Consider the following 25096-nt stretch of genomic DNA (forward strand, 5'->3'; position numbering starts at 1 on the left):
AATGCAACTAATTTCACTGCAAGTCATTTTTCAATATTTGAAATATTTAACCCTAGAATGATGCAGGAAGTGCCGTCCGTCCATCATGAACCACTCAAGGCGACACAGCAACAATCGCAGGTTTTACTGGATGCAATTTGTAAACAGTACAGTTGAGTTTAATAAGGAACAACTTAGGATTCCTGTTTGCATATTTCCACTGCACACACACACCGTATAAACCAACAATTGACCTGAACTATACAAAACCTTCCTTGGTCTTCTAAACCTTCTCTCACACACAGTACTGCGCATACACAACATTTATTTGCTGCGCCATGTGACAAGTTCATAATGCTGCTTTAAACTTTAATTGGCTCCTTGCTGGCACTTTGCCCAGGAGAGTTACATCCAGATATAAACACTTCACAAATTACATAATACCTGCGACGGCGTGGAAAACTTACACAGGCTTTGCTTTCATTAGAAGTAAATGCTTGGCTTGCGTGTTTTTTTTTGCTGGGTGGGGGGTGCAGTTGGTGGTCAGGGGGAGATCAGGGGTTAAATCCTGCTGTTGATTGTTTAGCGGCTGGAGAAAATGTCTTAATTAGTTTGTTCACGTAGCTCGTTCTTTTTTTTTTCTTTAAACGACCCCCTCCCGCTTTGTCCCGAGAGCAACTCCAAAGATCTCTGAACGAGGCTTCACAAGGTGCGGCAATCTTCGGCATCAGGCTGCATGACCGTTGGAGGAAAACAATATGAAATTCAGGGAGGCAGAACAAATATATGCAGGCAATTATTTTGATGGTAAGTGCTTGTTGTAGAGGGTTTTTTTTTCTTTTCTTTATTGCAGTGTGGGGATGAGTTTGATTAAGACTGGGAGGCAAATAGCAAACCAATGATCAGAAAGAAAAAAAAAAAGAAGTCATATTAATGAGTTTGTGAGAGTGAATTAATACGTGATGTGTGGACTGTTTAATGAAGAAATATGTGGGACAACAGAGACGCCATAATAAATGGTTGATTTGCTCCGATGTTGGAGGATTAGATTATTGAATGCCCCCCTATAGAGTTGATTCCTCTGGATGCCGGAGACGATCCACGTGCCGAACCATTACCATCGATACATACGAGAAAACGTATTAACTCAATATCTCCAACCTCTTCATATTGGCTTCCAGAGGCCGGAGGAAAAACAAGCCGGCTTGATAGATAAGTAAGGGCAACTACAATCAGCAGGACAGTAGTTAGAGAGATAGAGAGGCAGCGAGAGATTCTGAAAGACACTCCAACAGTCAGGCAATTACAGTAGATAGACAGGTATTCGATCAAAAAGACAGAGGCATTCCTTCTGCGCTCCGGCAACGGAATTGGGAATATTACCCTGGGTCTCCCCCTGTACTGTCTCATTGACTCTGAGAGCTTCAGCTTGGTTTCAGCTCAGCACGGCCATCGGTCCGGCGGACGTGAGCGGGGGGGAAACTCTGCGGGAAGACGAGGATGCATTCTGGGTCAAAGAGGCTAAATGCTCGGACGCAGATCCTGCTGGACACCCCGGCAGCGGTGGAAGGCTGAAGTTGTTGCTAGGCTGCACACGGACTGGCAGAGATTCCTAAATAAGACACGAGTGCACACCTACAGCACACACACACACACACACACACACACACACACACACACACACACACACACAGAAAGAAACCAAAACACAATCACACACACACACACACACACACACATGCGCGCTTACACACATGGCTCATGCTTGGCAGTAATGAGGCCCTCATTACAATACGAGCCTTGAGCATCAATTAAATTAGCAGTTTGCTTTATCAGTGGGCTTGTAACCAGAAGGTCACTAATTTGAATCCCTTCACAAGAGCCGGGGAGATGTGGGTGGAGAATGTCAGCGGTGCTCGGCTGTCCCTCCGCAGCTTCTATTATGAGCCGCTTGAGGAGGACGCTTTAGCGACGACGGTTTCATCGCCAAACAGTCAATCGGGCGACTCTCAGGTAGCGCTTAGAGAGGCGAGGCGTTGCGTCATGGAGCGACGCCAACATTTTGCTCGTATTGTGCGGCTTGTTCATTTCCAGTTAAGTTGCGTTTGTCGACTACATGTGCAGCAAAAGAGAATAAAAAGGGAATGTACTGAGTATTCTAGGGAGGCTAAAGATGGCTAAACAGAGACAGATGGTGACTGAACTGGGCCACTTTGCGTGCAACAATTGGGCAAATTAAGGAATGTAGGCGCAGTTTGGATAAATTATGAATAAATGACGTGGACTAATGAGTCTTAGATAAGATGAGAGCATCAATCGGTGTATTCGTGTACTGAGAAAACAAAAAAAAAGGTGAAAGAAACAACCCAAGAAAGAAAAAAACTGTTTAAAATATGGTTGCACAGGTTGGAAGAGAAGACGAACCAGTGAATGAAATCAGGTGAGCCACTCCGGAGACTCCAAAACACACCATTAGCTCCCCTTCCAGACACAACGAAACACTCTCCATAAGTGACAACACTCATAAACAATGGGCGTTGGGAGAGGACATGCTCAGACAGGGCTCGCGTTGCCACGCAGAGCTGCGTCAATCACCGCGCTTTGACCTGCTCGGTTGCCGACGGTAGATGTCAGGACGGCAAATCGCTGCCTTTGCTCTACAAATAGGTGATCTCCCCTCCCATCCATCATCTGCTGCTACCACACACTTCCATGCTTGTTCTCCGGTCCCCACCGTTGCCAAGGAAATGCAGCGGCGGTGGGGGGGGGGGACACACACAGATGTAAAGTGTGCATCTGCGTTTCCATGCAGGTGGAAGAAAAAAAGAAATGTTTTTGCTTGAGTGCATTCATTTCTCTTGTACATTACAGCAGATATGGAAGAGAAAGGACGGAACATCTGAGTGTGTGCAGCAAGTAAAAAAAAACAAGTGTTTATCTATATGTGCATCTTTTTCCAAAGTCGTGGACAGATTTGACCCCTTTGAAGATGTAGTGGAACATATTAGCCTCTAATAGCAATCGGCCTGAATGAAAGGTTTTTTTTTTTTTTTTTTTCCCAGAAATTATACATGAAAAAGTGGAGGTTGTAGACAATTATGTGTTCAGAACATCGGGTAATCTTTCTAAATGGAGAGGGTGGTGGTGGAACATGTTCTTTCGCGGCGAGTGCAGAAATGTTGTTTTTTTGTTGAGTTTTCAGTTTGGTTATAATCAGTCAGTCGATAGATTGTGATCTTCTCAAAACCCTTAAAACGTTCCTCAGGGGACACTCAAAGATTCTGCAGAGTTAAAGCAGTGGAGGCCAAGATGAAGATGGACTTTTGTTTCCAAGTTGGGGGTCAAGCTCCAAAAACACTAGATCCTACATTTCCCATTGTTCAGCTCAGTCGTGTCTTTCACAAGATCCCTTCTTCCTTCTGAATGCCCTCCTTCTTTCAGATCCCACCTATTTAATTTATGACTTTGGTGGTTCGCACCGTCGCCTCGCAGCTGGAAGATCTCCCAGTTCTCCCCGTGCAGCGTGGGTTCTCTCCGGGTTCTCCGGCTTCCTCCCACAAGTCCAAAAACATGTTGAGATTAATTGGTGATTCTAAATTGTCCTTAAGTGTGAATGATAGACTGGCGACCTGTCCAGGTGTCTCCTGCCTTCACCCTGAGTTAGCTGGGATAGACTCCAGCCCCCCGTGACCCTAGTGAGGATTAAGCGGTGTATAGATAATGGATGGATGGTTTCATCTCTCAAACCCAAACCAAAATTGCTCTTTTGCCACGATCACAGCTATTTAGTCCAACACTGAATATTTCAGGGCTTTAAATCAGTGGAGGTGGTCTAATTAAAGGACATGACGATGTCTTTTTTTGCTCCCTACGCTGACAGCACACAGGTTTTGTAACGGGTTCCAAATGACAGGTGGCCACTTGATGCTTGTGATCACAAAAATGTTTTTACAGCTCACACAGAATAAATATGAAATGTTAGTTGTGGGTTCTAAGGCCAGAGAGAAACTGGCCTCCAACTGAAATTCCCTTCAGGCGTACACTCAGCCAACAGGTAAGAAATGCCGGTGTTATTTTAGAGATTTGTCACGACATCTAATCATTTGTATAACTAAAAACTAATGAACACTTTCATATCCAGCAGCATCGACCACTGCTCTAGTATCTGCTCTCCTTTTCACTTGGTAGGATTGTAATAACAAAACCGCTTCATATTAAACACTGGATTCCTTAATATAAGTTCCATAGTGTGAAATTCATCACAGTATGCATCACAAACTTCACATCTTCTATAAGGTCAATGGATGGAGCAACTCCCACAGGAGCGGCATGCAATTTTAACACTCTTAACGCGGTCCCCAGGCGAAGTGGTGGTACCCATTCAAATGTAATTGCACTTTTATGTGTTTAACTATTGACCTGAAAAGAACAACTGCATTAATTCGAATACATAAAAGTGGCTCGCTAGAGGTTCGCCAGAGAGACGGCAGCGGTGGGATTTGACCGTCTCTGAACATACTGCGGTCAGGAGCAGCAGCGTGGGCAGCCTGTGTGTGTGTGAGAGAGAGAGAGTGTGTGTGTGTGTGAGAGAGAGAGAGTGTGTGTGTGTGTGAGAGAGAGAGAGAGTGTGTGTGTGTGTGAGAGAGAGAGAGTGTGTGTGTGTGTGAGAGAGAGAGAGTGTGTGTGTGTGTGTGTGTGTGTGTCTCATATTGTTGGGCTGGTAAAAAAAAAAACAGAGATGAAAATATAAGACTGAAAAAAAACAAATGTGATGGAAGAAAAGGGAAGCTATTAAACATTGAGTCCTTACTAGACGAGCATGCATGTACAATACGTGTTCCACACACATGTATGTATGCGGAGGGACACTACATATTATATGCATATTCAATTTTAACACGGTATCTGACATTCACGGCTGAGCGGCTGCAGCAGCAGCTCGCGGCGTCACGTGAACGTCGTAAGATGTTTGGAGTAACCCTTCCAGTTTGAAGCTCTCACTCCGGCCAGAACCTGTAATTTCAATCAAAGTTAGTTGTGTTGTTCTCCACCTGATGTTTTTTTTGCGTGGAAAAACAGGTTGCATGGAAATGAGGACAATAAAAACACTGCAACGGAGAAGACATAAATTATCTTGAGAGGGCTAAAGGCTGTGGGTGAAACGGCGATGACAAATGGAAAGGGATCGGGGGGGGAGATGAGAGAAATTGCTGTCTGAGGGGACAGAAGAAGAAATGACTGCCTGGATTCACGTCTCACGCCGGGCATGGGGTGTAAACATTATGCTAGGTGAAGGAACTAGACAAATAAGAGCTTCTCAAATCATCCAGTATCTTTACATAAACCCCCCCTCCTCGTCTATATCTTATAACAACATTTACTGACCAGAAATTGATGGCTCTACATGTATTTTAACGGTTTGACACAAATCACACTGTGCACATATCAATTAATTTGAATTAATGGGAGCGAAGCTGTCAGTTGATAATCCAATGGTTTAAATCAATGTTTAAAACTGATATATCGCTCTAATCTCAGACTGCATCTGTTTTATCCGCCGCATCGCTCTGAAGGAGAAACGCTGAGATCTTCACTGAGGTATAGTTGGATGTCACGGGGGCGTCGGCCGTGGCCTCCATCCTCCAAACATACGCCTCTCCTCCGCCGAGATAATTGCATTCACAGGCTGCTGATTAAATTTGGCCCATCCCTCACGCAATTGTTTCCTATGAGTCTTTATGAAAAATGGCTGAGATTTAGGGATTATGGAATTATACCCGAGCAAAGGCAAAGCATCTGCTTAAACATGAGAAGAGGAAAAAAATAAAATCATGACAGAATGGTTATAGGGGGGGTGTGTGGGGTTGCATCCTTGCTTATTTTCAACTTAAACTGTGATAAAGCCCTGGTAATCTGAGCTTTATGGATGGAACGGAGGAGGAGGAGGAGAAAATCATTTTAGAATACCTTGAGATAAGACAAATCTACGGAGCAAGGAAGATAAACAAAGCAAGAAAACAAATTAGAAAAGAGACAAAAAAGTGAGACAGAAAAGATTATCAAGGAGACATACGAGTGAGTGGTTAAAAAAGAGTAAAAGGACCTTCAATTGCTGCTGCTGAGGGCCACTTAGCTTATCAAGGCTGATGTGTGACCAGCCTGCCAGCTGAATTAAAATGAGCCGCGCTCTCTGGAATGGACAAAACAAACCAGGGTCTGAGAGAGGCAGAGAGAAAGAGAAGTAAAGATGGAGAGACTGAGCAGAGAGAGTGCATATCTTACCACAAGCATACCAAGTATGTTGGTTTTACCACAGAGGAAGCTGGCTTTAGTCGGTGCACGGTTTGCTTAGGCAACAACACGTTACTGAGGCCTTGTTTTCTCAAGTCTACTGAGAGACAGTGAGTAACACTCTGGAGGCCACGGCTCTCACTTTGTTCACACAGCGCAAGTATGTGGTGAGTGTTACCCACGGTGCAAAAGTCCACCCAGAAGACTATAAAGTGGATTTAAAGTGGAACCACAAAGCATTTAGAGAGCTCTGCCAAAGCTCCACATAATCATAACGTGTAAACTTCATAACATATTCCTCTTTGGTCTCTTAAACGGAGACTGGACGGTCATCGCTGACGAAAGACGACCTGACTTGTTATTAGTCACCGATATGAAACCTGGACGATGCCAGAAGAGACATGAGGCGAGTCGGTAAAATTCTGCAAAGGTGAATTTGTTTTGAACCGCACAACAGTTTGCACAGTTTTCCAAAACCGATAATCCAACATTCACACCCACTTCACACAGCGACTAGCCAAGCACGGCGAAGTGAGAAAGTTAGCAGGGTTGGAACTTCTCTGTCAAGCTCTCTTCTCATTACACAACTATTTCTGGCACTTTGTGTGTGTGTGTGTGTGTGTGTGTGTGTGTGTGTGTGTGTGTGTGTGTGTGTGTGTGTGAATGCCTTCCAGGAGAGATTGTCTGAAAATGTTGTGCCATTACCCCCATATTTGACGATTACCGTGTCTCCTTCCTTCTGTGACAGTGGCACCATTTAGAACGACTACAGACATTTTTGTGTCGCCTTTGGCTTTTGCAAAACAAGCTGTGTGTTTGTAGCGTGGCCTGACCTGTAGAACACACACAGGAGGGACATACAGGGACGTTATCCCATCAAACTTGGAATGCAGAGGTGTTGTAAGCATGATCGGTGCAGGGCTGTGTTCCCTGCAGCGTACCAAGAGATTTTAACTTAGCTTAGGACGACTCGATCTACTATTAGAGGTGTGAGTGAATATTGCACAGTCCAGCTGCAGTTCTTGAAAGAGTAATTCAGAGCTTTATTTTTGCTTATGCTTCACTGATTGACTGAAACTTCTTATTTGTGACTCAAAAGTAAGGTGGAAAAGTGCAGCAGTGAGGATAGCATGAACAATACTACAACAAAAAAAAACTTTTATAGTTGCATAGCCTCGTTTACCTGAATGTAGAGATGTATTTATTTTTTACCATTATAAGCAACGAGCAAAGCTATAAAAGCTGTACATATGTGCCATTCTTGCAGTTAGGAGTTAAATGACAGACCAGCCATTAATATTAACCAACATCCCAGATGAGGGATTGACTGGTGTGAGCTGCAGCAATTGATGAAGTTTCCATTGATTACCATTAATTTGTACCTTCTTGCATAAACTAACCTTCTGTTCTCTTTTGCTCTCAAGTCTCAAGATAACAGCATTTTAAATATTTTACCTAAAACCCACTTGGCCTTCCTCATGTGTTTTTTTTTTCTGCTTCACTGATGTTCACGTTCATTACGAGCGTAACTGAGGAGCAAATACTTTTAGACCACGTCCCTGACCACACTGTTGTTTGTTTGGGCACTAAAATGAGTCCCAAAGCCTGGTTCTGCTGCAATAACAGGGTAAAGTACAACCCATGCAAAACAAACAAGCAAACAAACAAAAAAAAAGAAACACGGGATAGTGCCAGCGATGGAAGTCCAATCTTTCTGGCATCACAACAAACACGTGTACCGTGGAGAGGTGGCAAAGCAGTTAAAAAGAAAGAAATATTTGCCGTGCCTGATGTTGCATGTAGCAACACCCTCCGTATCTCTGTGGAGACCTGAGATGAACAAAAGTCCTTTTCATGTCCCATTACCCACCACTGCCCCCATCAATAGCTGCTCCACTTACCCAAGGCTTTGGCCTAAGAGGCAAAAATAAGCATATTAATTATTAAGCTGCCAGGGGAGAAAGGGGAGGAGTTGTAGGCTTGGACTGTAATGTGTGTGTTTATGTGTGTGTGTGCTGGTGCTGGATTATTATTTTTTTTGGGAGCTTCTCTTTTAAACTCTTGGAAAGCAGCGATAACAATTTAAATTTCTGAAAATCTCAGGCCTCTTATTCAGCGTGTGCTGTATATCTTGTCAGCATGTAAGATGTGGAGAAAGACCCCACAGCTGAGCCGCAATCCCAAACTAAACCATCGATTGTTTTTAATCCTGAACCACGTCGTGGGGAAAACGGACGTGACACAAAAGACAACAACATCCTGGAGGAGCACATTTAAGTTAACAAACCAGCCTGTGATGCGAAACGCCCTCACGTCTTCAGCAGCGGAAGTGTTTCATCATCCGTCCATAGGTGTCCATTTAGGCCTCATAAGTAAGCTGATAGAAAGTGTCATTTTCCTCACCGGCTTTTGAGACCCACCGAGCTGCCAGTCAGGTCCTATTTTATTTGCTTTCCCACTCACTTTGCTCCTCCTCTGAGATGAGCACTGAGCGCCTCTGACATCAAAGGCCTGTCTGAAACACAGTCTGGCCTTCGGAATCAAAGTTAAAAAAAAAGAAAAAAAAAAGCTGCGTGTCAAGGCTGCGGCGCCGTGGACTGACACGGTAAAGCCACGATGACAGCCTGTCAGTGACAGAAACCGAACATGACAATCACAGTGTGATTGTTTTGAATCTGCAATCATATCTATGGCAGGCTTTTCAAACACATTAGAATAAATACAGAGGAGTGGGTGAAGAATCAACTGGAGCCAAAAAAAAAAGAAAATTCAAACTAAATTATAGGCGTGTGAAGCCTGTGATTTGCTTATTTGTATGCATGTGTGTGTGAATCAGGTCTGAACGCTGTAAGGTAAGAATCAGCAGGCTTCACGTAATTAGTAAAATAATAACTACTGACAAGTGTAGATTTCAACCAATGTCATAATTTTAATTTCTGCTCCTCTGACATTACACTACAAAGGCAGGACTGTCCTGCACCGGTCATTGGCTGGCTCTTAAACTGACCCATGCTTTCAAATTCATACATCACCAACCCAGGTAAGTCCTTTTTTCCCCCAACATTACTGCATGTTTAAGGGCCGAAACGTGCAACATCCCATCCTTCTCGCCGCAAACAAATCATCACGAAAAGAACAAAGCAATGATGAATTTAACCTTGGAAGTATTGCCTCCGCAGACAACGTGTAATGCAGATCATTCATCTCACATAACTACCCCGCTGTCTCAACGCCGCGACAAAAAATGTGACACCTCCGAGTTAGAAATATGCTAAATAGCCGCGTGAACATACATGATGGATGCAAACTACATACTTAGTCACTCTATAGTTGTGGCGTCTGGTTGGAAACGGCGCAAGTGGCTGAGAAACACATGGCAATTTACATTTCCTACAGAGCGAATTAATCCTCCGCACACACACTCAAGCAGGCACAGCGGCACTCGTTCCGCTCCCCGTTTCCTGCTGGAACAACGGGGATGAGTTCAGACGTGATTTCAGCTAAGTGAACAGCATCCTATTGGTCTCTGAGCCAGTTTTTACATCTACATCGTGGCGAATCTTAGCCTGATCTAAGCCATGGCCTGGGGGGATGGAAATGTTGGAGAAAGGGAGAGGAGGACTGTGTTTTGATTATTAATTGGCATTAAAATTCCTTCCATGCCTACTTTAACTTTTAATGAGGTGAAAGTCAATTTTCACTTTCAGCAGGCCGTAGAGGTTCAGTCGGGGAGGCAAATTGGCAATAAAGAGTTTGGAGTCATGTTTGGGCTAAGTTTGGCTATTTTTCTCGCTGACAAAACGGGAGGCAGAAGTCGAGGGCTGGACAATATTTGAACCCAGCGAACATGGTCCCCGATGTAATCACAGGCGGTAAGGTAAATTATTTATTGGGGACACATGCTACACATGTGAGTACTGATGTATTCACACGTTAGAATGCTTGTATGAATAAAAAATTAAGACCTAAATGGTCCCCGGAATAGAAAACAGCTCTCAAGTTCTTTAGTCTTGATTAACATCCGAACACATCCATGCATCCATTATCTATACACCGCTTCATCCTCACAAGGGTCCACAGGGGGGCTGGAGTCCATCCCAGCTGATTTAGGGTGAAGGCAGGGTGCTCCCTTTTTGGACTGTGTGGGAGGAAGCCGGAGAACCCGGAGGGAACCCATACTGCATAGGGAGAACATGCAAACTCCATGCAAAAAGATCCCGGGTGTCCTCACCGGGATGTGAACCGGTGACCTTCTTACTGCGAGGTAATGGTGCTAACCACCGAGCCACCCTGCAGCCCCATCTGAACACATGTTGTTGTGAAATTTTCCTTTAAAAGTCTAAGGTGTTTTCCGAGCATGCATTTTAATAATCTAATATTCATCTGAAAGAACAGAGTTGTTGACCAAAAAAGACTTTTTTCTGTCTCTTACGGCAACAGTTATCGATAATTCGGTACCCAGAGGTCGTTTCTTAGCGGCTCCCGAAAGGTACATGAATCCGACAAACCGGTTTAAATGTCTATCCAATCACAGACATCCTGCACCTTACTGATACTAAATCATTATTTGCCAATCAGCTGTCAATTAAACAAGTTCCACTCAAGTTTGGTTCCATTAGTGACACTTTCTTAATAGACTATAAAGCACACAGAAGATTTGACAATGACCGTAGAGAGTAGCCAGACCAACAAAAGGAAAAACATATACTATTTTCATCACTTGTGGTTCCAGCATGTCAGGTGTTACAGGACGTAGCGACAGATGCCACTTCACCAAAGTCCACAGCGACGATTCCAGCTGGTAGCAGTTCATGAACAAAGAAGGAGCTGCAAACACTGCTGACAGATAACAGTCCCTGTTACCAAAGAGATGACGGAGGCCGACACAGTAGCAGAGGCATCATTTCAAGAGGTTTATATCCCCCAAAAAATCCTTCATAAATAGTCGGGTTATGAAAGACTGCTGTGGCCGAAACAGTATTTAAGGACCAAGAGAGTAAGACGGAAACTCTGTCTGTTGCTGCAGATGTATAGCTCGGTGCTAACACTACAGCAAAGAGACTGTCTGCAATGTTTGCGGATGCAGCGGAGCAGCAAGAAGAGGACGCTGACAGGTACAAACTGTTTTAAAGCCGGCGCGGTGAGTCAGTGGGGTGCAGTCTTTGTTCAGGTGTTTTTGATGACTTTTCCACAAAAGCAGAGTTTTCGACACCTGGGACCCACAGAGGTGGAGTGTCGAGTTTGAAGTTGTTTGGATGAACGGTGGCCATTTTCAGGGTCCTTTTTTTTCCAGAGCTGAACCGCTCACTGTGACATCCACCTTTGCCGATGCTAATGTGCCGGTGGGCAGCGCCGCTGCCTTTGAGAAACCTGCGAACTCAAAAGGACTTTTTTTTTTTGAGTTTCTCCCGGTATTCTGAAGCTAGATGGCATCTGAGGTGATCTGCATTTGCAAATATGGATCTGCTTGGGTCCACTACAGGTTTGCTAGAGTCCGAGTTGCGTTTATAACAATTATACAATTGGGGCGGCTGTGGCTCAGGTGGTACAGTCAGTCGGTCAATGATCGGAAGGTCGGCGGTTCGATTCCGCCCTATAACCTGTTTCATGGTCGTTGTGTCCTTGGGCAAGACACTTCACCCACCTTGCCTGGTGTGAATGCGTATGAATGGATTGTTTGAGGTGGTGGTCGGAGGGGCAGAATGGCAGCCACGCCTATGTCAGTCTGCCCCAGAGCAGCTGTGGCTACAACTGTAGCTACCACCAGAATGTATGTGTGTGAATGAATAATTGACAGTGTCAAAGCGTCTTTGAGTGTCCAGAAAAGCGTTATATAAATCTGATCAATTATTATTATTATGTGCCTCCGGTGGACACCACAGACAAAACCAAACAGCTCGGGCTTTACTTTTAGCCAAATAAGACGGTTTATTCCTCATGATAAAAATGTGGGCAGCAACATTTAGACAGGAGTTTAGATTTAATGACGTTGAGAAACTCGAGCCCTACGTGACATTTATTGCCAAGTCCTTCACGATAGCGGACACAGGTGAAATTTTTTACAACAAAAGATTAGCCGTGCGAAGAAAAGCGTAAAACATAAGTAGCTCTCGGCCGCTTTCATTTTGTCAAATTAGCTCTCAGAGGAGGAAAGGTTGGAGACCTCTGGTTTAATTATTACCAATCTGCCTTCCACTTTTCCACATGCTGTCAAAATAACTGCATCTTTTAACTCTTTTTCCGCCTTCCTCTTTCTATTTATAGTTTTCTAAAGGCTTTTCACTTTTTAACCAAACTGTTCTTACAAGCTCCTGCTCTCTGGGGGAGGAGGAGGGCAGGTAAGGGAGAGGTTGTGGGGCTTATCTGCCAACGAATAACTGGAATAATGCAGCAGACATAAGGTGGTATAATAATGGCTGCCTTAGTGGTTATTTAAGCTTTGTAGTCTCAGGTCTTGTAACAGGTTTAAGGGAGAATGGAGCTCGCGTTGACACACGGGAATTTTGAGCAAAAAAAAAACTTGCTGCAGACACACAATCCATTAAGTGAATATATATGCAACACACACAGACAAACACACACACACACAGTTTTAATTGGCGAAGATCTATTTTGTATTATTATTTCTCCTTTCTCATGGCAGGCTGTGCTATTGTTGTCCATTAATATTTCATAAAGCACAAATATTTTCTGCTTATGAAATCTCAGGCATCGCATTATTAAAGAGTGGAGAACACAACAAATAACAAAAGCACAAAAAAACAACACTGCACCCTTAAGGCCACGCTGTGAACAACACATCCTGGAGAGAAAAATCACCAGCTCAGGTTGCATTTTAGGCTCGGATTGGTCACATTTAGGAAAAAAAGAGAGTAAAATGGGTAAACAGTTGCAGGAATGAAGGTTAAAAAATTGAAAAATGAGAGATTAAAGAGGATGGGGGTTTTTTTAAAAGCAAAATTTGGGGAAATGGGTCTTTGTAGGTAGAATAGTTTGGCATTTAAGCAAAAGTATGTGACTATAGGGTAATGTTAGCGTTGCTATAGTGTCATAAATATAATTTACAACTACTAAAAGAAACTTTTTGGAGATATTCAGCCCCTTTTGGCCCCCGGCATAAAAACTGCTTGGCTCCAATAGTCCCACTCTCTCCGGCACACAGTGGTATTACACAGCAATCAATTAACACCAACTACACTGATAGCTCGTTCCGGACTTCAATTTAACATGTGCCTCCTCACGATCCACATTAGGGGCTCACAAATGTGACAATATGAATGTCGTCCTTCAAAAAGAAGTCCCTCTTGCCCCCTTCCTGGAGCGGTGAAATATTGAGTGTGACACAGGAGTAATTGCATGGGAAGTAATCAATTAGACACACAATTGAAGGAGACCTGAGGTCTGCGGGCTGCCAGGCAAGAGGCTCGACTGAATTCTGGTGACGTGCACTGAACCAATCTCGCCTGCCTCCTGTGGCAGAATTGCTCTTTCGTCTGCTAGTAGTTAGACGGCGAATGAAAGTCTCGGGGATCAGAAGGAGGCAGCAATTTTATGCCCCCCCACCCCCGTTCAGTAGTCCCTTGTCTGGGGGAAACACACTGACTCGAATCGTCCCTTTCACCTTGCCCCGTCCCATCCCATTCTTTGCCTGCCTCCCCCGTGTCTCGCTGTCACAAGACGCTGAGCAGGACACGTTCAGCAGATGATACCGAGATTTCCCCATCGAGCAGATGCAGTAGCCTTTGGAGAGCACAGTGAGGCTCGAGTGCTGGGAAGAGTTTCGCATACAGTACAAAGTGCTACAAACATGACATTGTGTGTGTTTGTGTGAAAGGCATCAATGTGACAAATCAAGACAGCCAACTGAAATATGATGACCGACAAAGAGCCAAAAGAAAGAGGGATAAAGAGATGGAGGAACGACAGCAAATGGGATAGATAAAGAGAGAGCAGATGGGCCATGAAGGAGTGGATAACGCCTTGGCGTAAAACACAGGCTTGTGTACATGCATGCGATGAGAGAGGATCATTCAGCAGATGGGGCCTCAGATTGGATGCTTCATTTTGGACAGACGCAGTGCAGGCGTAGGGTGGTTAGAAAAATGAATCAACAACACTAAACAAATCTGAAAAAAAATAGATACTGGAAGAAATGAGGCAAAGGGAGGGGGTGGCAGCAAAAACGCGTTAAATCAGAAAGCTCATCTGTGTTGTGCTCCTTATTGAGGCTGTTATTATTTTGCCAGGGAAGCAGGCTGTAATTACCATGTGAAAGCACAGAGGCTGCCCAGGGTTCATGTGAATCCAGACAGAAGTGCTGTAAATGTTTGCCTAAGCAAGAAGGAAGACACGGCGGGTCAGCGCGCGTCAAAATACAGATTGGGAACTTTGAAAATGTCAGGAGGCAGCTCTGTTTAACCTTTATCTCGCTTGGATGTACGGCGAAAAAGCAGAAGGAAGCATTTATTTGAAGCTTCTCCTTGCAGCAATCAGAGGGGTCACTCACACACCCAAAAAGTCTGAAAAATAGATAGTCTTTTTGTCTTCACATGGAAGGTGAGTCCACGCTGTCACTTTTAAAACAGTTTCTTTTTCTCCCTGGAAAGCAATGTCAAACAAACAACACGGCTGAACTTTCCCCACTCGGGCAGAGTGTCTTTTATATTTCTTATTCTATACACCCTTGTGCACACACACACACAATCCCTCAACTTTTCCCAGCTTGACTGTGCCTTATATTTCATATTCATGAGGATAACTTAGCTAAGCTTGATTGAAAGGTGCATCAGAGGGAGTCCTATCCCTGCTCAGCCAGAGACCTCCTCCACCCCATCCTCCAGTCCCCTCAAATCCAGAGAGTCCATTCACAGCTTGCAGAGAGTGCACCAGCAAAATCAATAAGTGCAATGCTACAATATACTGGCGACAAATTGATTTCATCCCGAGGCAATTTCGACCCGAGCAGGAGCGCGTGTGGGTTTCAGCACTGAAGGGGTCTCTTACTGCGCCTCCTCTCGATTAGCCCCTGATGTAGTTAATAAGTTTTATCCTCTTATATGTGTTGCTTATGGATTATATTGATCATTTTACACTCCTCCTGGGAGCTACTGGCAGAGGAACGATGGACTAATATGACAGCAACATCAAAGCCCCCCGTAATGAACGAGACAGCCAGCCGTGGACTCGCTAAAGCACTCGGAGGAAGGAAAGAGTTTGATCTGCGCCGCTTGATGTACAGGAGTGGATCTATCCTGATGGTTCGGGCTTATTTCCCTTCCTCAGCAGAATGATGACAACTGCAACGGACCAAACTGGGACACAAGTGTGGCTTGTCTCTCTACGCTTCCCCCCCCTAGCTAGAGCTTGTTTAACTGTCAGGTCCATCTGTGCAAAAAGTAGTGATATGATAGACCCTCCGAGACAAGATTCTTGTTATGAAGAGATAAGCAAGTTTAAAGGTTTTCACGGGTCCACAGTTTTGGACCTGATTCTGAACAGCTGTGTCTACCCAAACTTGTTATGCATTTAGAGTGGTGTGCAAAAGTTTTAGTCACAGAAAGAAAGTCATGTGAGGACACTTAACAGCTTAAGGGAAAGTGTTATGAAGCACTATTTGTATTTGTTTAATTATGCCAGTATTTGGCGGCACCAGTTTGTTTTAGGTAGCCGGCACGCTGCTCCAAGCATCCTGGACCGACTCGATGGCGATGAGGACTCTGTAGAGGCCGTATCGCCTCTCGTCCCGTGAGACAGTTCTTTATGATTCTTACTAAGAACCATTAAACTACAAAACACTTCTAGTTTGTCTGCTGTAATAACATCAAAACCTCCAAACATGAAAGAATCGCATTACAACAAGACAAATATGTTATTTTCATTAACAAGAGCAGATTCTCTTTTTATTATATTTGTGAGTGGAACAAAAAAAACAACAAAAAACTACTGGAAAAAAATCAGACTTATGATGTGGAGTAGCTTCAGACCTTGGCTGTTGTGCATAACTTCCCCCATCCACTTCATGGCTCGAGGCCACGGATGGCACATCAAACAGCAGCATGTCACAGAGTCCAGCCCCAGCTCCCTCAGCACTGGCTTCAACTTGGCACCACCAATGAAAAGGACTGGCTTGGCAAAAAAAAAAAAATGCTGCTAGTGGTGCCGGACAAATGAAATTCCCTAAGTATGGCGCAACTCGCGAGAAAGAATAAGAAGCCGGAGCGTAACACACACACAAGCAGAAGCTGGAGCTGCACATCCAGACTGATGGCTGCGTTGCTTCCCTCCACTCGGGGGAATCACCAGGAAGGAACAGTTGAGGAGAACAATGAGAGACGACTGAATTATTTAAAAAGAGGGTTTGGAAGAGGTGGAAACACAGTCTCAGTGCCGTGCTTCTTCCAAACCAATCTAAATAAAATCTAGACACAAAATAAATTGTTGGAAATGCGGAGGGCTTTCGCATGTCTGGCGTCGAGCTGAAGACGTCGTCCTTCTCGTGTCTCCTCCACACTCTTTACGTCGAGCTTGTGATTTTTAATATATATTGCTCCTAAAACATTCGACTGGCTGGAAACAGACTTAAGCGTGCTGTGGGTCACGAGTCACAGCCTGCCGTTCCCACAGAGAAATAATCAGTAAAAACCAATTCCAAATACATTTTACCAACATTCCTCATCAACGCGGGGACACGTCGGTTGTGCCAACTAATAAATCATTCATAGCTCATTTCCCATGCATGCAATGTGTAAAAGATAATAAGTGGATATAGGAGTATTTTCTACCGCGATTGCTCAGAGGGCAAAAGATTAGAAAAAAACCCAACAAAACAACAACAACGTATTCATCTCGGGACAGTTGGTTGGGATCAGTGTTAATTTAGGCATCAGATGTTGATTTAGTTTTGGTCTTTATTTAATCAAATTTTACCCATTTGATGTTTGTTAGTTTAAGTCCGCACAATTTCTGTCTTGTTGTTGTCATTTTTTGCCAGATCTTTTAATTCCTGTATCTTCTTAGCATTTTGATGCCATCTTTGTGTACGATCACCACGTTCTCCTGCATCACAAGGTTAGCGGGAAAAGGCTCGGCGTCCGCATCCCGCCGCTCCACAGAGACGCAACAGATGGACTCGTCATTACATCCAGTTACTGCCGACGCTTCCTCATTGTTCTCGTTTCACCCCGCTCAACTAGCATTAGCATTAGCACAGCTACACGTTGTGTGCTGTTGGACGACATCAATACAGTTATCTTTCTTTGGCGAACATTTAGAGGACGACTTAGACGGAGATCTGTCGTTAATCCCATTCGCTCTGACAGCAACATGAAAGAAACTGGATGGAAAGTAACTTAAACGTTACATCACCAGTGTTAAGCTTAAAAAATGTCTGCATGTGTGTAGTTTTCTCTGCTTCTTGTCTAATTTTACTAATTTGTGTTTAAATCATAAATACATTTCCACAGACGCTGCAGGTCACTGAATAGGATCTTCCATTAGTGAAGTGGCTCATTTCTCCGTCTTATCAAAACAATTAGGAATATTTGTCATCGTCCTTATCGTGTTTAAGGAAATAAATACCGCCCGGGACTGATAACACCTCCACACAAGTTGCTTCTCCTTCCATCTGTACTTACAAAACTTGTAAGGTTGGATTTACCTTCAAAATGAGTAAATGACACCTTTGGTCTCGCGCTCCACAAATCACGAGCCGTCCCTGACATATCGCACTTGGACCTGTCGTGGAGAAGCTCTACATCTTTTTTGCCAGTCAAGAGCCTCATCTCGTACGGACCTCGGGGTCACGGCTCCTCGAGAAAACCCAGCAGCACAAGGATCCATTGTTCAAAAAGAGGCAGAGCCGCCTACACACTATGTTTTCCTCCTTAGCGCGCTATTTATCAGCAATCACATTCACTATCTTCTCCCACTTCTGAGGAAACAGGCTTGGGTCGTTTTGCCGAGTGGGTTGTAAATCAGACGAGAATACTCTTCTTCTTTTTGTGTGTGTGTGTGTGTGTGTGTGTGTGTGTGTGTGTGTGAGGCGATATTGGAAATTGCAGAAGAGATAAAGTCTTTTCACAACATTGTGAGTCAGCATCATATCCCTTAATGCGAGAGGGTTAATTGTGTTAACAGCACCAGTCGTATTCTTGGGAGAAGAAGAAAAAGGGAGACCGTCTGCATATTCCCATCTTGTGTGAAGGTGACAGAAGCCAGTAAACAACTAGCAGCACATTGGGGTAATTTATTTATTCAACTGTGCAACCTATTTCTCATCGCGGCTCTATGTTTGTGCATGCTTTTGCGGAGCACCTGGAATGCCTTTCTTCGTGATACTGGGGAATTTCTAAACGAAATGAATGAGAATTGATGCTAATACTTGTTGCCAGTCAACAGTATTTGATAAAAAAAAAAGGAGGGGATTCAGGATTTTACCTCTGTGCTCGGCAACAGAAATATTGTTGGTTCAAACAGTTTAACAGTTAAGACGCATTCGACAAGGGGATCGGATCACAGCGAGATGTAGCAGCAGAACCTTTTGTAATCATTAACATTAAATATAGCACCTTCTGTTCTCATTTCATTACGACTCGCAGCAGCAGCAGATTGCCATCGCTTTCTGCTTCCGACTTCAACTCTGAATTATACCATTACATGTGAGATTTGAAGCCGCTCGCTCCGGGCAGCGTGCCCAGCGCGGAAACTATACGAACAAATACCCACAACGAGACGGAGCGCAGACAAATCCGAGTTAACCACAAATTAATTCTGCCGCTTGCCTGTGAGGTTCTTCAGACCCAACTGGCGCAGGCCGAAGTTTCCGTCGCGTCTGTAGTTGAGGAAGATGGCGAGGGAGTAGCGGTCCTCGTACAGCTTCGTCCCTCGGATGATCCTCAGGTTCTCCAAAGGCAGGTAGTCGAACTGGTTCAGAGCCACCAACACGTAGCCCGTCACCTCCCGGATAGACTGTGGACAGAAGTATGGAGGGAGTTGTTAATGTGTGTCTTAGCTGTGCACAATAATACATGAAATAGTAAATAAAAATTGAAGCAAATCACATTTTTATTTATTTATTTTCTAATGAAAGGCATGAATGTGAAAAAAAACAAAATCTGTTTCTCCAGGTAGATCTAAAAATATTGATTCATAAAGTGAGCCGGTGCAAGGATAAATTAGAGGGGGTCATATTTCTATTTTTCCAGCGTATGAGTCTGAGGTCTTCAGGGTTTTGGTAGCAATGTTTTCAGCCCAAAAATACACCACATAATACGCTACCAAAGAAAGCTTTACAATATACCTGGAAAGAAAGAAAGAAAGAAACAGAGAAATACTGGATGAAGCTGACAAAGTGCTCCGTGATAGATCTGGTTTTCTTCCACATTATGCAGCTTTAGAGTCTGCTTACTTTAACTAAGCACTTTTAGATTGATATAGTGCTACACGGGTAAGAATATATTGCAACGGAAATACACTTTATCATGCGCTGATGAATTTCTTTGATTTCTTTTATTTTCAGCTCGAAAATGGGTTCGCTGACAAGCTATGCAAAATGATGCACCATCGAACTACGATTCTGCATTTGCAGCACCGTATGTTTTATGATCGAGGTCTTGTGTGATAGAAAAAGCATCGTATTTATTTCCCCCTCTTCTCTAAATATCTGTAAGTTACCATTAACCATAACGGTCAATGCAAAAGGTTAGACTCGGTGAAAAGCTTTGGAAACAAGAACTTCCTGCTCATTTGCAAAGCTGCAGTAGATGCACTCCTTTCCGTGATGTATTGTTTTGTGCAAGTTGTTGTTTCCCTGAATTCCAAGAACTTTTGAAGAAGGCGCAGTGTGACCCACTGAGTCACAATAGCATTTATGGGAATTACAGCAGGCTTACATAAAATGGAATTATCCTGTAAGCTTTCAAAATATACATAATTGAAGACAGTTGCCACTGAAATGAAATAAACTAATTAGAAAGAAACAGGGTAGTGGCTGAGAATGCAGCAGAGAAAGCAGAAGAAACAAAGGAAATATGAAGGGCTGCGGGAAAAAAAAGGGAAAGTCACTACATCAGATCATCGACGGCATCTGTCTTCAAGGTCACTTTCCGCTCGTTCAATCATTCCAGCGAGTTGAGTTAGAGCATCTGAGTGAGGAGACTTTCCTCCAGGGTTTGCAACCTCGCTGCAAAACTTGGCAAAGGGTTCAGCGCTCATGTCCGGGGCCCGGCCCGGGGTGACTGAGCCACAAGGACAGCCATTGCTTCACACTTTAAATGTCATTTAGGAGGGGATATAACGACTGTCGAGACTTTGGCGAGGAGCCACCCAGTTGGAGCTGCTGTTGCATGAATCAAAGTGACAGGCTGTGTCCTCTTTCTCCCATCCACCATCATGGTGGCTGTCATTAGCAGACAGGCGGTCAGAGAAGTCTTTCCACGCCGGCCCGATGATGCTGATAATCAACAAGTCTGTGTGTGAAGTGCTGTTGCAGCTGATGTACTGAGCTGAAATAAGTCCTAAGGAGGGCCCTGGCAGAGTAGTGGTGGCGGCTGACAGCTGTCAGAGAGCATGGCCATCAGCCACCAGTAAGTAAGCCGCAGTCACAGCTCCGTCATCATTACCCTGCTGATTACCATTAATAGAAACAGACGGGCAGGAGTCTGGTGAGTCTCTGTGTATTTATGTGAATGAGTGACGGGAACTTTATATTTAGTGTGTGTCTGTGCATCTGTTTATCGGTTTAGAAACTACTTGGAAAAGAAGATCATAAGAAGATAATGGGGGGGTTTCCGGGGGATGCATTGCCGGTGCAAATCGCAAGTATGTGCGCATGCATAGGAGCACGATACGTCGCTTTCATGTGAGTGCATGCTGTGCCATCAGTGTGAGCGCAGAGTTAGACAAGGTCTTTGGGATGAGTCACACTCACTCTGCTGGGCAGTCAGATGTATTTTAAACCCAACTCCGCCACCAAATATAGTCAAGTGTGTGCACAACAGTGACAAAGCCCTGAGCATCCCTGCCATACGCTCACCACGTACAATCCAGATGCTTCTTATTTCTATTCAACAAGCTGACGGTGGCACACAACAGTAAACGCATCAGCTCTGGCAGACTAAACCTGAGCACATACAGTAGGTAATAATTACTTCAGGGCACACACACTTCATGGGTGCTTTTATACACGTTTTTTTTTTTTTTTTCTCTTCTCTTCTTCTGAGGCTGTTTATTACCGACTCGCACAGTTGTCGGTTTGTTATTTTCAAGCCACCAAATCAATACTTTCCAAAGTGCAGCCTTGCAGAGGGAAATAAAACGAGGGAGAAAGAAGATGGCAGATACGAGCGCCTTTCTCCCCATAGATTGTTCGTTCAATAATGAACCGCATGGAAAAAAAGGGAAACAACTTGTAGTGATTACAGGCTCTCGCTGAGCTAATAGCCAAATCTGCTCCGTCCGTGGTCACTTTCATTAAACACAGATCAACAAAACAAGCACCCGCCTCCCCCCCACCCGGTAACACCGCTGGTCCGGGCCATGTAGTGATGTAGTGTTCCTACATGGAAGCCTGAACACAAGCTGAAATACAATATTCAAATAATACATGAAAGTGTGTGTGATGGAGTAGCACTGCAGGTGATGGTGCAGGTGCCACTGTAGGAGAGTTTGTCTTTTTTTGTATGTGCTAAATTTATATCTAAGTCATCTGCATTATATCCTGTATTTAGCTACAGTGCAATTAGAGCAGCAAATTACCTGCTAAATATAGCAGCGTGACCCATTGTTGTCCTGAATTTCTTCCAATAAAAATAGCTCCATCTTGATGCTGGTGTGTGGGGCACACGTGACAAGACGAGAAGCATCACACTGAAGTTAGAACAACTTCTTTTTTTTCCCCCCTTTAGTCCAGTTCAGGATTTGTTTATGTCAACGGTGTCACGTCTCACGGTGAGGACGGACCACAGGTCGGCGCCGACTGTCAATCACCTGTAATCTCTTCAGTGAATAAGGACAGCCTTGTTTTGACAACAGATCGCGCAGACAGCCGGATGCGAGACTCCTTTACGGCAACCTCCCCTCACGATTCATCCAAACCCCCGCGCCCTACAGTGACCTCCCCACCCAGCCCCCTCCTCCTGGAGATCAATGCATCAGGATCTCAGCAACAGTGAACAAAAGAGAGCGAGAGAGCCAGATTCACTAGATTAACAGGGATTTCTCCCTCCTCCCCAAGCTGGAGCATTTGTGAACGGAAGTGTGGCAGCGGAACAAACCCCTCACTTGAGTCACTGAGACGTGCGCGGTTTTGAAATCAAGTCCTTCAATCCCTGACTTCTAAAGGAAGAAGAGAGTGTGGTTTTGGGGTTGAATCAGTGAAGGAAGGAAGGAGAAAGGGTAGAGAAAGACAGAGAGAGAAAGAGGGAGGGATGCAACATTGCAGGAGAGGCTCGGTCAAGTGGACTGGACTCGGCCCACGTATGTTTTAATGCATAATTAAAGCCACACCTGTTCCAGGTCAGAAGAGACAGAGCGACGGCAAAAGGGTGTGGGGAGGGGTGAAATGGACACCATTAGCATGTTTAAAGAGAGTGAACGCGCGTTAGCATGATTGCCTCTCATTTCCATACATATTGAGGCGCAGAAATGTTCTCTGCAGGGCTGCGGTCATTGAAGTCAGACGCACAGGAGTGCACTGGGAGGGCTTAAGGTTTGCATCGCTAAGCCCTCATCCTCTATTTCCATATCGCTTCCCTAAATCTTCTGCCTGAGCTCACATCCACATCTGTAAACAGACGCCGAATCCGGATGGAGTGGCTACAAGTGTAAGTAAGAAAATCCGCCGGAGTTTTCTCAAGAGATCATCCTCAAAGTAACTGACACCCTGATGGAAATATCACCGGCAATTGTCCCGTTTTGTAAAAGGCATCGTTACCGTTTTGACATCAAATTTCTGACATGAAATCTTTATTAATGAGTGTTAACCTTCCATTATGAATAACTCATGAACATCCCTCACAAAGGCGGTTATAGTTGTTATGTCATCGCATTGGCACCGCATGAGAGAAATATTCCCCAGTAGGAGTTAGAATCCCTGATGGAATTTGTGAGCTTTTTTTTTTTCTTCTCCTTCATAGTCGAACTCAAAAGAAGTGCTGCCATGCTTTGGTTTAAGTTGCCAAAGTTCCCACCTCCAAGCCGCCATTTCCCCGGTAACACCTCGATTCCTTTGGAGTGGCTGAAACCCAATATGAGCCACTTCAAACACCTGCAGGTGATGCTGCCTTTGATGTATGTGTGCATGCGTCTCCATATGTATGTGTGTGTTGGAGAGAGACCGAGTGCATGTGTGTGAATCACTGAAGTATCTTTTATTGCTTGGACGAGATGATTACGATGAGTCATCTTTGAAGATGAAGAGAAACTATCCCGTCTGTTTCTTGCACCAACACTTCTTCTTATGCTCTCTTAAAACAAATGTGAATGTGTGCGAGTGAGTGTGCATTTCTGGGTTTGTGTGGCCGTACAAAGGAATCCTCATGTGAGATTAGACAGGTTTTTTTTTGTGTGTGTGTTGTTGACTCTGGTAACAAAGGCAAAAAAAAAAAAAAAGAACAAGTGACATGAAAGATCTGAAAGCCTTCTGTTGGCGTTCCATGTCCTTCCCTCGCCTCTTCAGAGGGTCACTGCCAGCTGCTTTCTAGGAACGCTGCTTAAAGATCTCACTGGGGATTTTAATAACAGGGAAAATAAAACAGGAATCCTCTGCGTAGTGAACCGAGAAAGGCAGTTGCAGTTATTTAAAAATGTGCATGCAGCTGTAATTAAGTATACAACAACAAAAAAATCAATACAGGAAAATGCAGTTGAATGATATTTGTCATTGAAAGCGATGCGAGCGTTTGGCTTTTGTCTGAGATCTGGAGCGACCGCTGCCTGCTAATGAGATGGGCAAGAATGGGTGACTTTGAGAAGTCCCTGTTCGGAGCGTGCGTGTCATGTACACAGAAGCGATGTCTGGTATTCGGTTGATGTTTGAGTGTCATCGCTTGCGACAGGATGACAGTCGACTTGTCAAGCGCGGTGACAAAAAAACCCTGTAAGGTGCATGCATCATTGACGGAGTAGCCTCCACCGCGATGCGAAAAGGATCGGATGCATGGGGAGAGAATCATGTGAACAGACAGAGGTGGACAAACAAAGCGACACACGTGCTGTATGAACATCTAGTATGAGACCGGGTTCGACCGTTTTAGAGGTTCACCTAGAAGGTTGTTACATCATTTTATTTGTACATGCAGTTCACTAGACAAGGACACTCTGATAAACCCAATTGGTGTAGTTCCCATAAACGTGGCCATTTGGGTCTACGGGATGTGCTAACTTTGCATACGCCGCCTCCGCTGTTCTTAGAATCGAGGATACAGGAAAAAAAATCCACATGGGGGCAAGCAGCTCGAACCTCCCACAGCTTTCCAAAGAAACGCTGACCCCGACACCGACGGGAAATAAAGACAAAAGTAGCCTCCTGGAAAGGTCACTTTGGCCGGGAGTCTGGTGGAGTTTTGACAGTCACTAGAAGCGCAATTATAGCCCGTTAGGAGTCTCTGTGTGGGTAAATGTGTCGTATTGAAGCTAGCAGGTCTACCGCAAGAGCCTGGTGTGCACATCTGTGGGGGGTTGTCACGTCCTAGCGTTTTTTTTTAATGGGCTGAAGCTACTTTTTAATCTAAATATTTTGTTTAGCTCTAAACAGCAGAGTTATCAGCTCATGTGTTGTGTTTACTGCACATGTCATTTTCTCTATTGCCCTTGCTAATGCTAATGCTAA

At 44.3% G+C, this 25096-nt stretch overlaps 1 protein-coding gene across 1 annotated transcript in view; it reads right to left on the minus strand.

The window, feature by feature from the left end:
• LOC103360983 (receptor tyrosine-protein kinase erbB-4-like) overlaps window positions 1-25096 on the minus strand; it is a 357047-nt gene that overhangs the window by 146132 nt on the left and 185819 nt on the right. Inside the window, exon 3 of the mRNA XM_008286939.1 lies at window positions 19050-19236. Coding sequence (XP_008285161.1) covers window positions 19050-19236 — 187 coding nt within the window. The remainder of the gene's footprint in view (window positions 1-19049; window positions 19237-25096) is intronic.

Source organism: Stegastes partitus, unplaced genomic scaffold (genome assembly GCF_000690725.1).
Source record: "Stegastes partitus isolate 25-593 unplaced genomic scaffold, Stegastes_partitus-1.0.2 Scaffold477, whole genome shotgun sequence".
NCBI lineage: Eukaryota > Metazoa > Chordata > Actinopteri > Pomacentridae > Stegastes > Stegastes partitus.